General features: G+C 48.5%; 1 protein-coding gene and 1 pseudogene across 1 annotated transcript in view; both read left to right on the top strand.

Annotated features, from left to right (window-relative positions):
- Positions 1-509: 509 nt before the first annotated feature.
- LOC125104531 (calcyclin-binding protein-like) lies at positions 510-1,383 on the top strand (annotated as a pseudogene).
- Positions 1,384-5,878: 4,495 nt separating this feature from the next.
- Positions 5,879-14,376, top strand: part of KCNK13 (potassium two pore domain channel subfamily K member 13) — a 103,278-nt gene continuing 94,780 nt past the window's right edge. The window contains exon 1 of the mRNA XM_047735319.1: positions 5,879-7,658. Within this exon, the coding sequence (XP_047591275.1) occupies positions 7,325-7,658 (334 nt within the window). The 5' untranslated portion in view covers positions 5,879-7,324. The remainder of the gene's footprint in view (positions 7,659-14,376) is intronic.

Raw genomic sequence — 14,376 nt, 5'->3', positions numbered from 1 at the left:
TCCCCTGGGTGCCTCCTCATCAAACTCATTTTGACCAAACTTAAGACAAAATGTTGGAAGCAGCTAGAAGGAACAGGAACAATGATTTGAGTGACTGCTAACCTCTCATTGGAAACACGAGGCCAGAAGACAGCACAAAATGTCTTTCACAGGCAGAAAGAAAAGGGTCACCTCAGAAATCTCTATCTGGTGGAAACCTCCTTCAAGAATGAAGACAAAATAACCACATTATCAGATAAAAGAAAACTAAGAGAATGTGGAGATGTGCCCTGCAAGAAATGCTAAAGGACAGTCTTTAGGCTGAAGGAAGAACATACCAGAGAGAAGCTCAGATATTCAGGAAGGATGGAAGGCCACCAGAAGGAGCAAATAATGTGTGCAAATACAGAAGACTTTCTCTTGAGACACCCGTGTTGCAGAGGGGGGCTAAGTCCTGCACCTGGTGGGTGTTCCCACAGGCTTGAGGCTCTGCAACCGGAGCAGCGGGGTCTGTGCCCGCCAGGGTGAGCATGCTCTATGGGTGCACCGTATCCTGTTCTGTCCCCTGCCCGCCTGCAGCTGGGCCTTGCCTGACTCAGCCCGACCACAGCTTCAGGTTTGGACAAGGCTCCCACAGCTCCCGCTATGCCAGCCTGAGGACAGAAAGCTTCTTCAAGTCAATGCTGACTGCAGAGGGAGGCTGGAAGCGACAGAAAGATCTGGAAGAGGTGAAGGTGCTGCTGGGAAAGACCACTAGAAAAGGCCGTCTGAAAAAAATCTAAGATTGAGACAAATCAAGTACATAATGTGGCAGAAATCAAAGAAAAGCAGAACTTTTTGACAGCGAAAAGCTGCTGCTGTGGTTGATCCCATTAGAACAGGATATAAGGGTGAAAATCGAGGATGGGATTGGTCAGATAAGGTAATGTGGATTTCACAGACTTAACTGTAGTTCATCAATTCCTCACTGAGAACGTGCAGGTGCATTTCACAGAGGTCATTTGGTCTTTCCGTAAAGAATACAAATGAGAAGAGTTACTGCAACAATGTCTTGAAACCCATCTCTGTGGAAGACAGTTCAAAAAGAAGTCAAACAGATACAGTTCTCTTCTTGGGTAGAAATAAAGCAGAAACCAGGCAGTGGGACTGCCTGACTCAGGTTGAGAAAGCATGAGAAGAGAAAGAGCCCTCCTACAACATGGGAACAGATCCTAGAGAGGGATTGGTGAATGCTCTAAAGAAAATTTTCAAAAATGGAGAGGATGATAGGAAGTGAACCGTTAATAAAGCCTCGGCAGAATCAAGAGAGAAGCAAGCCAAAGGAAGATACAGAATTCTTTGTTTGAGACTTTAAAGTCATTTGGGGAACTGTGATGTGGAAAAATTGATGTTTCCAATAAGGAAATGTTGGTGAGCTGCACAGAAAAATTTGACAGATAACTATTTACATTGCCTTCTTCTAAGTGAAGGCAATGAATTCTCCCATTTCCTACTGGAGGATTTATTTAAATAAAATAGGCTTATTAAACACTTCCTCAAAGATGGTTTCCTTGGTAATCTGGGCATTTTGTTCAAGAAAGGATAATATACATTCTTGTGTGAAATGCGAAAAAGCAAGTCTTGTCTAAGGATAATGCCACATTGTATGTATTTTTGTTCTGCGAAGAGGTAGGAAACAAAAGTAATAAGTTCCTGACATCAGTTCCAACCAATGTAATAAGTAAAAATAAAACCTGAATTTTTTCGTAAAAATATATATTGCTATCTGAATAAAAAATGTATTGAGGGTCTTAGCATATGGAAATGTGATTTGAATGACAACCACAGTGGATGTGGGGAAGAAGATGGGAAATGAACCTGTATAGTTGGAAGGTTTCTATATTTTATACAAAGTTGTACAGTAGTAACTGTGAGAGGGCTGTGAAAAGCTAACCCTTAAACACTTAAATGCCAAGAGACAGAGCTAAAAAGTCAACAGATCACATGGAATTCTAAAAAATATTCAGTTTATCCAAAAGAAGATGGGCAAGGAGAATCAAAAACCAGTGGGGACAAACAAAACAAATAGTAAAATGGTAGACTTGAATCTAAATCACTGTATTAAATATAAGGGATCTCAACCTATGTTGTCTAAAATAGGGCCACTAGCCATGTGATATTTCAACTTAACATTAAATTAGAAATTTAGTTCTTCAGTGGCACTCAAGAGCTCGCTAGTCATATTAGACTACTATACTGAAGAACATAAATACTTACAAAATATTTTCATCATTGCAGAAATTGTTGAACAGTGTTGATCTGATCATTCCAGTTAAATGTGCATGCAGATTGTCAGACCTGACCAAAAATCAAACCACCCAGCCAACTTTCAACTATATGCTGTGAACAACTAACCCTCTTTAAATATGTAAAGACACAGTCTAAAAAATAAATGGGAAAGGGGCGCCTGGGTGGCTCAGTGGGTTGAGCCTCTGCCTTCGGCTCTGGTCATGATCTCAGAGTCCTGGGATGGAGCCCATCGGGCTCTCTGCTCAGCAGGGAGCCTGCTTCCCCCTTTCTCTCTGCCTGCCTCTCTGCCTACTTGTGATCTGTCAAGTAGATAAACAAAATCTTTAAAAAAAAATAAGTGGAAAAGATTCCGTGCAAATGTTAAGTACAAAAAGACTGTGGTGACTAGATTAATATCAGATAAAGTAAATTTGAATGTAAAGGGTATTACCAGCGATAAAGACATTTCATAAAAATAAAAGGATTACTACTGAGAAGATGTAATAATCATAAATGCTTGAGCTTAATAACAGAGCTTCAAAGTGTATGAAACAAAAACTGACATAATTAAAGGAAGAAATAGACAATTCCATAGTCAGGGTTTGTGATTTTTTTTTTTAAAGATTTTATTTATTTGAGAGAGAATGAGTGAGAGAGAGCGTGAGAGAGGAGAAGGTCAGAGGGAGAAGCAGACTCCCCAAGGAGCTGGGAGCCCGATGCGGGACTCTATTCTGGAAGTCCGGGATCATGACCTGAACTGAAGGCAGTCGCTCAACCAACTGAGCCACCCAGGCACCTGGTTGGTGATTTTTTTAAAGAAGATTTTTTTATTTATTCATTTGAGACAGAGAGCGAGAGAGAGAACATGAGAAGGGGGAGGGAGAGAGGGACAAGTGAACCCCCCCCCCCCCCCCCACTGAACAGGAAGACTGAGGCAGGGCTCCATTCCAGGACCCTGAGGTCATGACCAGAGCTGAAGTCAGAGGCTTAATCAACTGAGCCACCCAGGTGCCTCCTGGTTGGTGATTTCAACATTCTTCTCTCAACAATCAATAGAATAACTAGAACAAACATCAGTAAAGACAGAAGATCTGAAAAACACTGTCAAGTACCTTGACCTAATTAACACTTATAGAATCTAACTACACCACAGCCAACAACCGCAGAATACATATTTAAGAGCATATGGCATGGTCACAGAGACAGATCTGCTGCTGGACCATAAAATAAGTCAGATTTAGAAAGACTGAAACACATTGACTATGGTTCTCTGACCACAGTGAAAATATTAGAAATAAAGGATTTGTCTTAAAAACCCAAATATTTGGAAATTAAACAACACACTTCTGAATAACTCATGGGTCAAAGAAGAAATATTAGAAAATATTTTGAAAATTACATGAAAATACAACATACTGAAATTTTTAGGATGCAGCTGGCAAAGGGAAAACCCAGGTGCCCCCATGAGAAATCAATTTTTATTTTTATTTTTTTTTAAAGATTTTATTTATTTGACAGAGAGAGACAGAGATCACAAGTTGGCAGAGAGGCAGGCAGAGGGGGAAAGGGAAACAGGCTCCCTGCTGAGTAGAGAGCCAGATGTGGGGCTCAATCCCAGGTACCTGAGATCATGACCTGAGCTGAAGGCAGAGGTTGAACCCACTGAACCACCCAGGCGCCCAAGAAATCAATTTTTAAACAGATAATTGATACCATATTTCAAGAGATAATTTCAACATTAATATTCAACAAAATTTTTTTTAAAGATTTTATTTATTTATTTGACAGAGAGAAATCACAAGTAGGCAGAGAGGCAGGCAGAGAGAGAGGAGGAAGCAGGCTCCCTGCTGAGCAGAAAGCCCGATGTGGGGCTTGAACCCAGGACCTGGGATCATGACCTGAGCCGAAGGCAGTGGCTTAACCCACTAAGCCACCCAGGCGCCCCAATATTCAACAAATTTACAAAGGCAGATATGCAAATGGCCATAGCACATTAAGAAAGCAGGGAACTGCAAATTAAACCACAGTAAGATAGCACAACACACCCACCAGTATGTTCAAAATCACACAGGGTGCCAGGGTGGCTCAGTAGGTTAAGCGTCTGCCTTCAGCTTAGGTCATGATCTCCGGGTCATGGGATTGAGCCCGGAGTCAGACTCCCTGCTCAGTGGAGAGTCTGCTGCTGTTTCTCCCTCTCCCCCTGCTCATTATCTCTCTCACATAATCTTCTAAAAATTAAAAAAAAATCACAATGACTAATACTGCCAAATATATACAAGGTTTTGGAACTATTGTCCATCGTTGGTTGATACAGCTACTCTGGAGAAGTGTTAAGCAGTTTCATATAACTCAGTACACAGCTCCCCTATGACCCAGCAGTTCTACTCCTAGTATTTACCTGAGATATGAAAACAGATCCACAAAAATTTGCACAAGAATGTTCCTAACAGTTTTATGATGGCCAAAAAAAATCTAGCAGCCCTGGTTTCTATCTATAGGAGAATGAATATTCAAACATTTAAAAATTAGTGATAAAAAGGAATAAAGGACCAAGACATAGATCATGGATAGATCTCAAAAATGCATTATACAAAAGGACAGAACCGTAGGATTCCATTTATATGAAGATCTAGAACAAACAATAGCAAGTTCTATGAAAGCAAAACCAGTCGATGATGGGGGAAAAAATCAGAACAGTGATTTCCTCTGGAGGAATGTGGGTGGGGATTTGCTGACAGAGAAGATACCAGGAAGATATGAACTGCCGGTGATATTTGGTTGATAGGTTGGATAGGTAGGGGTTTAATTTGTACAGGTGCATGCATTTGTCAGAACTCATCTAATGGCACACCTGAAGATTTGTGCATTAAGATTTGTGCATTTCACTGTAAGTTTTACCCCCAAAGAAAAAAGTCTGTAAATATTGGACTCTCCTTAATGATATGTAGGGAAAAGTATTGGGGAGGAGATGGACTGTTGTCTGCAACCTGATTTGAAATGTACCCAAATAAGATGGCTTGAGGGATGGAAAGAAGAATGGATAAATATGTAATAAGGCAAGTACAGTAAAATGTTCATTGTAGAATCTAGGTGGTGAATATATAGAATTCTTTGAAATTGATGTTTGAAATTTTTCATATTAAAATGGGGGAGGGGAGTAATTGCTGGACTGACTTACTCTCGTTTACACGTGTCTCCACATGCACTAGCACCTAAAAAGCTCTTGCCCCTAGTGAGGCAGATAAAATAGGAACATTCAGGAGGAGATAAAGGAGCTGAGGGGTGGGCAGGTGCATTGGAATCCAGAGCTCTGTGTTTCTTTATGCTCGGCTCCCAGCGAGTGTAAGTGGGTGGTGGGTGGGCTCGGAGCCTCGGACTACTCTCTCGGAAGGCGGGGCGGGGGGGACTTCTATTTAGTTAGAAGATGCCTACGCGTCCATTCCTCTATGTATCCGTATTCACTCCCACATGCCAGGGGCTCGATTCCGGAGGGGCCGAGTGTGGCTGGGTACACAGGTGGGGGCGACACATGTCTGGAGGAGACGGAGCGCCCTCTTCTGGCTCAGGAGGGGCCACTCAAGCCCGCTAAGTACCCAACCTGCCTCTCTACAGCACCCACTTCCCCGGGATCTGAGCGCGCGGGGTGGGAGCGCTGCAGCCCCCGGGTGGGCCCGCCGAGAGACCGCATCTGCAGGCGGAGCACAGCGCTGGGAGCGGGGCCGCGGGGCTGCGCGGCCGGCAGGCTGGGAACCCGGTGGAGTCGCTGCGGCGGTCAGCCTCTGGGCTCCACCTGTTGCAGCTTCGGAGCGCTCGAGCCAGGCCGGGCGGAGCCCGGGGAGCTCGGCTCCCAGCGCGGTTCTGCAGAGCTGGGCCGCGGCCAGGAGGAGCCCTGGGGGCAGTGCTGACAGGGCGGCGCGGAGGGGGCTGTCCCGGGGAGCTGAGAACGGAACTCAGAGGCTGTGCCAGTGCCCCCTGAAAGGCCAGGTCTTGGGGAGGGAGCCTCTGGCTGTGTGCTGGGGAGCCTGGCCGCTGTTCTGCACGGGGCGAGGGGAAAGCACTCCGCAGCACCAGATCTCTGGAGCACACTGAGGCGGCCAAGCCCGGATGGAGGAGCTGGAACTCTCCAGCCCCCAGTCCTCCGCCACCTCTCCGGGAACTGGGGCTGGCTAGGGACGCACGTCGCGCCGGGAGCGGAAGACGCCTCCGCGCGGGACCCGGAGGCCAAGGGCGGTCGGAGCAAGGCGAGGGAGGCTGCCCGGGGAAGATGCCCCTGACTCCCCTAGTCCCCCCATTCCGACCTCCCTTTCTGGTGTCCTCCTCCAGCCGCTCTGTCCGCCGGATGCCGCGCAGCGCGGGGGCCGGGCGCGAGGTAGGAACCCGTGGGCCCCGCTCCCGGCCGTCCCTCGGGGTGCGTCCGCCCAGGACCTGCTCCAGCCACTACACCCCGGCAGACGGGTAGGTGACCCCAGAGGCCTGAGGCTCCGAGCGACGCCGAGACTGGCACGCAGCCCCACGGATCTGTCTGGGGAGGCACCCCCAGCGAACGCCAGCACACGGACACCCCGCGTCCCAGCCGTCGGCGGCTGAAGAAGCGATGGGCGAAGAGACTGAGCCCACCCGGCTCCTCTAACCCGCCAGCTTCCGAGGCCGGAAGACCTTGCTGCGGGGGGAATTCAAGTCCGCCCGGATTCGCGCTGAGGACGCGCCACGCCCCCTCCCCAATCTGAGCAGAGCAGGGAGGGCATCGCGGGGGGGGGGGGGGGGGGGGGAACAGCGGACTCAGCTCCCAGTCCTCGGAACTCGAGCATTTAGGAGAACTCCGAGGCGGGTGGGGACAGCGGCCACAAAGCGGATTTGAAACCAGGAGAAGAGGCGGACGTGGGGAGCGGGCGCCGCGGGAGCGATCGAGGAGGCGACCTGGGGAACCGCGCGGCCTGGGACTGCGCCCCGCGGTCATGAGCGAGCCGACCGTCGGGCGTGCGGGGGCGGGTTGAGCGGCGAGCCCCGGGGGCGCCGGGGCGACAGTCGGCCCGCGGCCACGGCCCTCCGGCGCGGGGCGGCCCCCGGGGACCCGGCCATGGCCGGCCGGGGGTGCGGCTGCGGCCCGGGCTACCTGAACGAGGACAACGCGCGCTTCCTGCTGCTCGCCGCGCTCATCGTGCTCTACCTGCTGGGCGGCGCCGCCGTCTTCTCGGCGCTGGAACTCGCGCACGAGCGCCAGGCCAAGCAGCGCTGGGAGGAGCGCCTGGCCAACTTCAGCCGCCGCCACAACCTGAGCCGCGACGAGCTGCGCGGCTTCCTTCGCCACTACGAGGAGGCCACCGAGGCCGGCATCCGCGTGGACAGCGCCCGCCCGCGCTGGGATTTCACCGGCGCCTTCTACTTCGTGGGCACCGTCGTGTCCACCATAGGTAAGCGGGCGTCGCTGGGGGCGAAGGGGCGCCCGGCCCCGCAGGCCCTTTCCTGGGACCCCTTGGGGCCCCTGCGTTCCTCCACCCCTGCGCTCAGCCCGAAGGCACAGATGGGAGCTGCCGCCTCGTCCACAGGTGGTACTGCCTCCCCGCTTTCCTACACGCGGTCCGCGGGGGCATCCGCAACACCTGGGCGCTCGTTCTGACCTCCAGGCTCGGGGCCTGCTCGTTAACCCGCACGCAGGGGATCTGAGTGAGCCTTAAGTTTCTCTGGAGGGTTTTCTATGTAGGTGAGGAGACAGAGCTTGAGTTCGTGAAACTTTAGGGAAAAAGCTTAGGAATCAGAAGGACCCTACAAAGATTTATTGACTTAATACCATGCATGAGGCAGTGGTTGGTGGGGAGGCACGAAGATTAAGACTGTCCATGACTTCAAGCATAGAGAAAAATCAGATTGAATACCAAGTTAGAAGTAAGCTGGCAAAGTGCCGATGGGGATGGAAAAGAGTTTCCTACCAAGAAGGAAGGGGATGACTTTCGGGTTGAACCAGCTAGTGTTAGGTATGGGTTTAGGGACTGAAGTGTTCTGCTCTCTAGAGGGGGAGAGAACTTCATTTCGGGGATGCCTCATGAGCTACCTCATCTAGATGGAGCAGTGGAGGGAAGGCTAGGAAGGTCTCCAGGCTTAGAGCATGAAGGTGGACTTTACAGTCAAACTAAGGAACTAGAACTTACATAGAGGCAATTGGGAGCCATTGAGAATTCTTGAGCAAGAGTGTGACAGCACGGCTATGGTCGGTGATACCTTTATTTGTAGCAGAAGGAAATGTTGGGAGTCTTTGTACTACACCTCTAAAGACTCCTTCTCTCTGAAGCATAATGGAGTTAGAAGGGGGTTGGGGAAGACGCTGTGGAAATTCTTAGAGAAAGAGAGAGCTGAAGCAGAGGAGGAGCTTTGAAACAAGACCCGGAAAGGGAGTAGCTGCCAGAGCCCAGGAGCTGCAGCAGGGCCCCCAGGGCGCTGCGGGTGCTCTCAGCCCCGGCCCCTGTGCTAGGGAGGAGAGCTTGTCAGTGAGGCAGGGTGACAAGGCAAACTTGCTTGAAGCTCCCACGCATGGTTGTCTTAGGTTGACATTCCGCCAGGAGAATGATTAGTCCAGAAAGATTTCCCAAGGTTAGTTTAGAAGCCCAGGGCTTCATCTGGTGAGGAGGAGGGGAGGGCGGGGAGGACTGGCATGATTAGGGACACGTGGGCTCTCCACCCCCCTCCCCCCCATTCCATAGCTGGTCCCTGTCCATCAGCAGGGCTGTTATGACACCACAATCACAGGACAGCAAGAAAAGCTCTCTATGCATTCTCTGGGGTGACTAGAACGTGAGGCCCTGAGGGGGACAGAGGGAGCAATGCCCAGGGTTCTCTCTCCCAGCCCACAGTCTCTGCTGGGCTCTCTTAGCAGAATTCCCTAAATCCCCCACTGCGTCAACTCCTTTGTCTCTGAAGATGGTTCTAGAATGCCTGTGCAGGGAGGACTTGGGGGGGGGGGGGACAGCCTGACTGAGAAGGGTTGCTGTGGAGCTGACGCTGACTCCGTCTGCATCGCTAGTACAGTGTTCTTAGACTGGTAATCCATTTGGGGGTGGTCCTGGCGGGAGATTGGGGGAGCGAAGTCCCCTCCCCCACAAGCCACCCCTTGGTCCCCCCAGTGGACATGGCAGTAGGAAGGAGCAGCTTGTATGTATTGATTGGTGAACATTGGTGCCTTAGGAAGGGAGAATGTCTCTGGTGGGTGGGCAGGTAGGAACAGGGGCTTTTGAGGGGCAAATGGAATGTCACCTGTTGGAAGGGAAGGAATTCTGGACTGAGAGTTTGACGTTGGAGCTATTGGTCCTGTCTCCGTACCTGGGGCATTAACCATTCTTAAGCATTCTGAGTCCCATCCTTCTCACCTGAGATGTCCACAAAGTGACCCCCTGGCCCTGGCATGTGTTTGTGGTTCAGTAAACATTCTGTGTCCTGCCCACTCCCTCCCCCTGAGCCTTCTCCTCTCGCAGGGCTCTGGAGGGGTGATGAGCTCACGGAAGTGAGTATTCTTTACAAAGTACAAAGCAGGGGCTTATTTCCACTTTCTCGGTTCTAACATTTGCTTTTAAATTGTTTCATTAATTGCTGTTGTAATTACAGCACTCACTCCCCTTTATTAGGGTACATATTAGGCACATACTGTGATTTTTATGTGAATATGCGATGCAGCTAATTACCACGTTACACTTATACTTAATTTCCATCAACACAACTCCATGAGGTCGGTATGATTATCCTCGTTTTATAGACAGGGAAGCTAAAGCTTCACGTTCCTTGTAAAATAACGTACAAAGAAGGAAAAAAGTGAAGCCCTCTGCAGTGACATCACCCCAATTTCTTCATTGTTAACATTCTGGTGCATTTCCTTCTGTTCCTTTTTTCTATTCATACACAGATGTACATGTGTATTTTTTTAGAGTTGGGGGTCATAGTCAATAAAACCTCTCATCTTGTATTTTAGGTGTTACAATTACATGATGTTTTTCTTTTTCTTTTTTTATTTTAATTTTTTTAAAGATTTTATTTATTTATTTGACAGACAGATCACAAGTAGGCAGAGAGGCAGGCAGAGAGAGAGGGGAAGCAGGCTCCACGCCGAGCAGAAAGCCTGATGCGGGGCTCGATCCCAGGACCCTGAGATCATGACCCGAGCGGAAGGCAGGGGCTCAACCCACTGAGCCACCCAGGCGCCCCTACATGATGTTTTTCACCTAAAATAGTTCTGCTGTGCTTTATTCTGCAGAGACTTTGAAGTAACAGACAACAAGAAAGCATATGGTAAAACAATGAAAAACATGTAAGTACAACTTCAGAACCAGGAAAAAGGACAGAAATATGGAAAGCAAACGGATCTAGGAAGTTGCTAGAGAGGATCTTTGTCTTAGTTCAGGTTCCCTCAGAAGCAGACATTGAGCCAAGAATCTAAGTTGATGGGAAGGTGCCAGGGATCTAGGCCAAGGGAAGGAGAAGAGATAGAGAAGAGGAAGTCGGTCACCATAGGGTCCGCTATTCGGCGGGAACTGTAGTCAGCAGCTGGTACTTACTTCCAAGTGAAAGTTTGAAACAATGCAAAGCTCGTGACCCAGAATTACCCTAGGTAAGGGGGCTGGGGTATTTATACACCCACACCTGTCAGGAGTTGGCTCAAAGCTGCTTGGAGAGCAGGGGAAGCACAGGGATAATTCCCAGGAACAGATTTCCCCCGCCATCCGAAAGTAGAGTGTTTCTATGGAACCTTTTATAAACTGAAATGGTGTGAAAGGATAAAGCAAGTACCATGCCCTAAAAGTAAAAATCCTCAGATTTCTTTCAGTTAGCAATTACACGTTGCTGATATAGGTCTTTCCTAAAAGCAAAGTGGTGTAAAGCAAACTCGCAGATAATGGGGAAAACCTGTATGTCTGGCCTGATTTTTTTTTTTTTTTCATGGACAGCCCAAGGTCAGTCCTCTGACAAAGATATAGGCACTGGGCATCTGAAGTCAGTCCAGTATGTCCAGAAATGGCAACGAGGACCCCAAGGGGTGTAGAAGGGGTACTGACAAAGACTATTCAAACTTGAAATTCAATTCCAAGCTTCCTGGCAGAGTCAGGACCCCATACTGGAATCCTTATTATCAGAAAAGAGGAAGCATCAACCTTATCCCAGTTCCTAATCAAAAAAGTTTCCCCCTTGGGATTTTTGTATAGGAAGCATTTCATAGGCTAGTGGTGACATTCACAAACGAACATTTTCCTGAAAATGTGAAAGTGAGGATTTCATGCACCTGTTATCTGAGATCTTTGATTAAAAAGTCAGAGCAGAACTAAATTCTACCCTAAAACTAGTAATACACTATATGTGAACTAACTTGAATTTAAATAAAAGTTTTTAAAAATAAAAGCAGAACGAAAAACAGTTTGGCAGTTTCTCAAAAGCCTAAACAGAGAACTACCCTATGACCCAGCAATTCCACTCCTAGGGCACATATTCAAGAGAATTGAAAGCACATGCTCAGATATTGGGCACCTGTGTTTGTTGCCATGTTACTCATATAGCCCAAGGGTGGAAACAACCCAAGTGTTCATCAACAGATGGATGGATAAACACAAAGTGGTAGATATGTACAATGGAGTACTACTGAGCCATAAAAAGAATGGAATTTAAATGCATGTTGCAACCTGGGTGGATCTTGGAAGCATACTTATACTTCATGAAATAAGCCAGACACAGAAGGACAAATATTGTATCATTCCATGTGTATGAGGTACCTCGAATAGACAAATTCCAGAGGAGTGGAAGGTAGAATAGGAGTTACCAGAAGCCGGGGCAAGAGGAGAAGGGTTGTTTTATGGGTATGGTACTTTTGTTGGGGATAATGAAAAAAAAAGTGTTGGGTGTGGACAGTGGTGATGGTTAAACAACAGATCGAGTGTATTTGATACCATTGAGTTATACACTTAGGAATGGTTACAGTGGTAAATATTACGTCTCTTATGCCACAATTTAAGAGGAGCAGAATATGAAAACACAAGTCAGGGATGCCCATTCTGAAAGAGGCTGGTGATCAGATTGAAAACGAGAGTAAACAAAGGACTCAGAGAAGTAGGTTGATAAGATATCCTATAGAAGGGTGCCTGGGTAGCTCAGTGGGTTAAGCCTCTGCCTTCGGCTCAGGTAATGATCCCAGGGTCCTGGGATCGAGCCCCACATTGGGCTCTCTGCTCAGCAGGTAGCCTGCTTCTCCCTCTCTCTCTGCCTGCCTCTCTGCCTGCTTGTGATCTCTCTCTGTCAAATAAATAAATAAAGTCTTAAAAAAAAAAGATATCCTGTAGATAAGCTCCTCTACACATCTTTTCTCTCAAATAGGCTTTTGTTAGGAGTTTGTTTCTGCATTGGCCTGTGAGTTTATAACTCAGCGTCTCTCCAGAAAGGACTTGAGGTCATTTGCAAATGATACAGTCCAGTAGGCTTTGTTGGGTTTTGGGTTACTCCCAAATCTCAGTCCCTTAACCCATCAGGGGTTTACTTCGGACTCACACTGAGGTCACTGTGGTGTGTGTGGGGATTCCCCGGGGCGGCTGCCTCCCTTGCTAGCCCAGGGTTCAGGCTGCCTTCACCTTGTGGTTCCTCTTCCTCAGCTCATGCTACCAGGACTGTCCAGGAAGGGGATGGAAGGGCTGACGTGTGGAGTACCGGTGACCAGTGGCTGTCACCTGCAAGTGACCCAAGTCACCGCCACACACATTCCATTGGCCAAACCAAGTCATGTGGCCACACCCACCTTCAAGGACTTGGGGAAGCACACTGCTTCCCCGAGTCCAGAAGAGGGTGAGACTCGATATTGGTGAACAGCTCAGATATGTATTATACATCCGTATGCACCGTGCACTAGAAATGGATAGAAATGGATTTAAGATATGGGTGATGAGAAAACATGAATAGGATAGTTCAATTAAGCCAGATTTAAAAAAAATTTTTAATTATATTTTTAAGTGGGCTCCATGCCCTGTGATCAAGACCTGAGCTGAGACCAAGCATCAGGCACTTAACCCACTGGGCCAGCCAGGTGCCCCTAGCCACATGTGGTTAACACACTGAGGTTTATCTCAAAAGGACCTGCATGATCCCCAGATTTGGCTCTGAGTTTCCAGTTGTCAAAAGAAAGGGACAAGGACAACCTTTAAATGGTCCCTCTTATCCAGGCTGCCTATTTGGAAAACACCCAAGTTTTTCAGACTGGAATAAAATTTTTTCTGCAGATGGTTATGAATGGGAGTGCATAAGACGATGAGTAATCGCCTCCACAGCATCTGGGCCGAAAGTATGAGAGAGAACGGCGCTCTCCTACCTAGCTCCGCATCCCTCAGTGCAAGGTGTGGTTCAGGAAACGCCCCTCTGCCAAAGCTGGAGCACCGTGCAGGGCAGACATACAGCTCTGCTGTGGTCTACTAGGGACGTTTAGAATTCTCTACTGGGGGGAGCCTGGGTGGCTCAGTGGGTTAAGCCGCTGCCTTCGGCTCAGGTCATGATCTCAGGGTCCTGGGATCGAGTCCCACATTGGACTCTCTGCTCAGCAAGAAGCCTGCTTCCCTCTCTCTCTCTGCCTGCCTCTCCGTCTACTTGTGATCTCTCTCTGTCAAATAAATAAATAAAAAATCTTAAAAAAAAAAATTCTCTACTGGAAGTTCCCAAGCTTCAGTGTGTGCAAGAACTCACCTGAGGGGAGTATGGTGCTTGTTCAAATGTAGGTATCTGGGCCCCTCTTTCAGAGATCCTGATGCCGTAAATCAGCATTTTGGGAAACGTCCCCAGAAGCTCTGATATAGGCAGCATAGGGAGCCCACTGAGGCATGTCTGATGGGAGCAGGTGTAGGGTTGAAGACCGTGGAGATCCGTGCCCTTCAAAGAGTGGCTGATAAAGCCATGGTATCTGCATCCCCTCGGACCTTGTTAGAAACGCAGACCCTCAGGCTAACCCCAGACCAACTGAGTTAGAATCTATTCTCTAACGAAACCCCCGGGTGGGTCATAGGCACATGAAAGGTGTTTCCTGGTGTTGCTTACTAGAGCAAGGCCCCCTGGGCTCGAGAACATAGACAAACTGGTGGCCAGGCTGGAATGCAAAGGAGGGGAGATGCGCTCATCTCTTGTCTT

The sequence above is a fragment of the Lutra lutra genome, chromosome 7 (assembly GCF_902655055.1).
Source record: "Lutra lutra chromosome 7, mLutLut1.2, whole genome shotgun sequence".
Classification (NCBI taxonomy): Eukaryota; Metazoa; Chordata; class Mammalia; order Carnivora; family Mustelidae; genus Lutra; species Lutra lutra.
The sequence above is the reverse complement of the archived record's forward strand: the minus strand, read 5'-3'. Positions and strand labels throughout refer to the sequence as shown.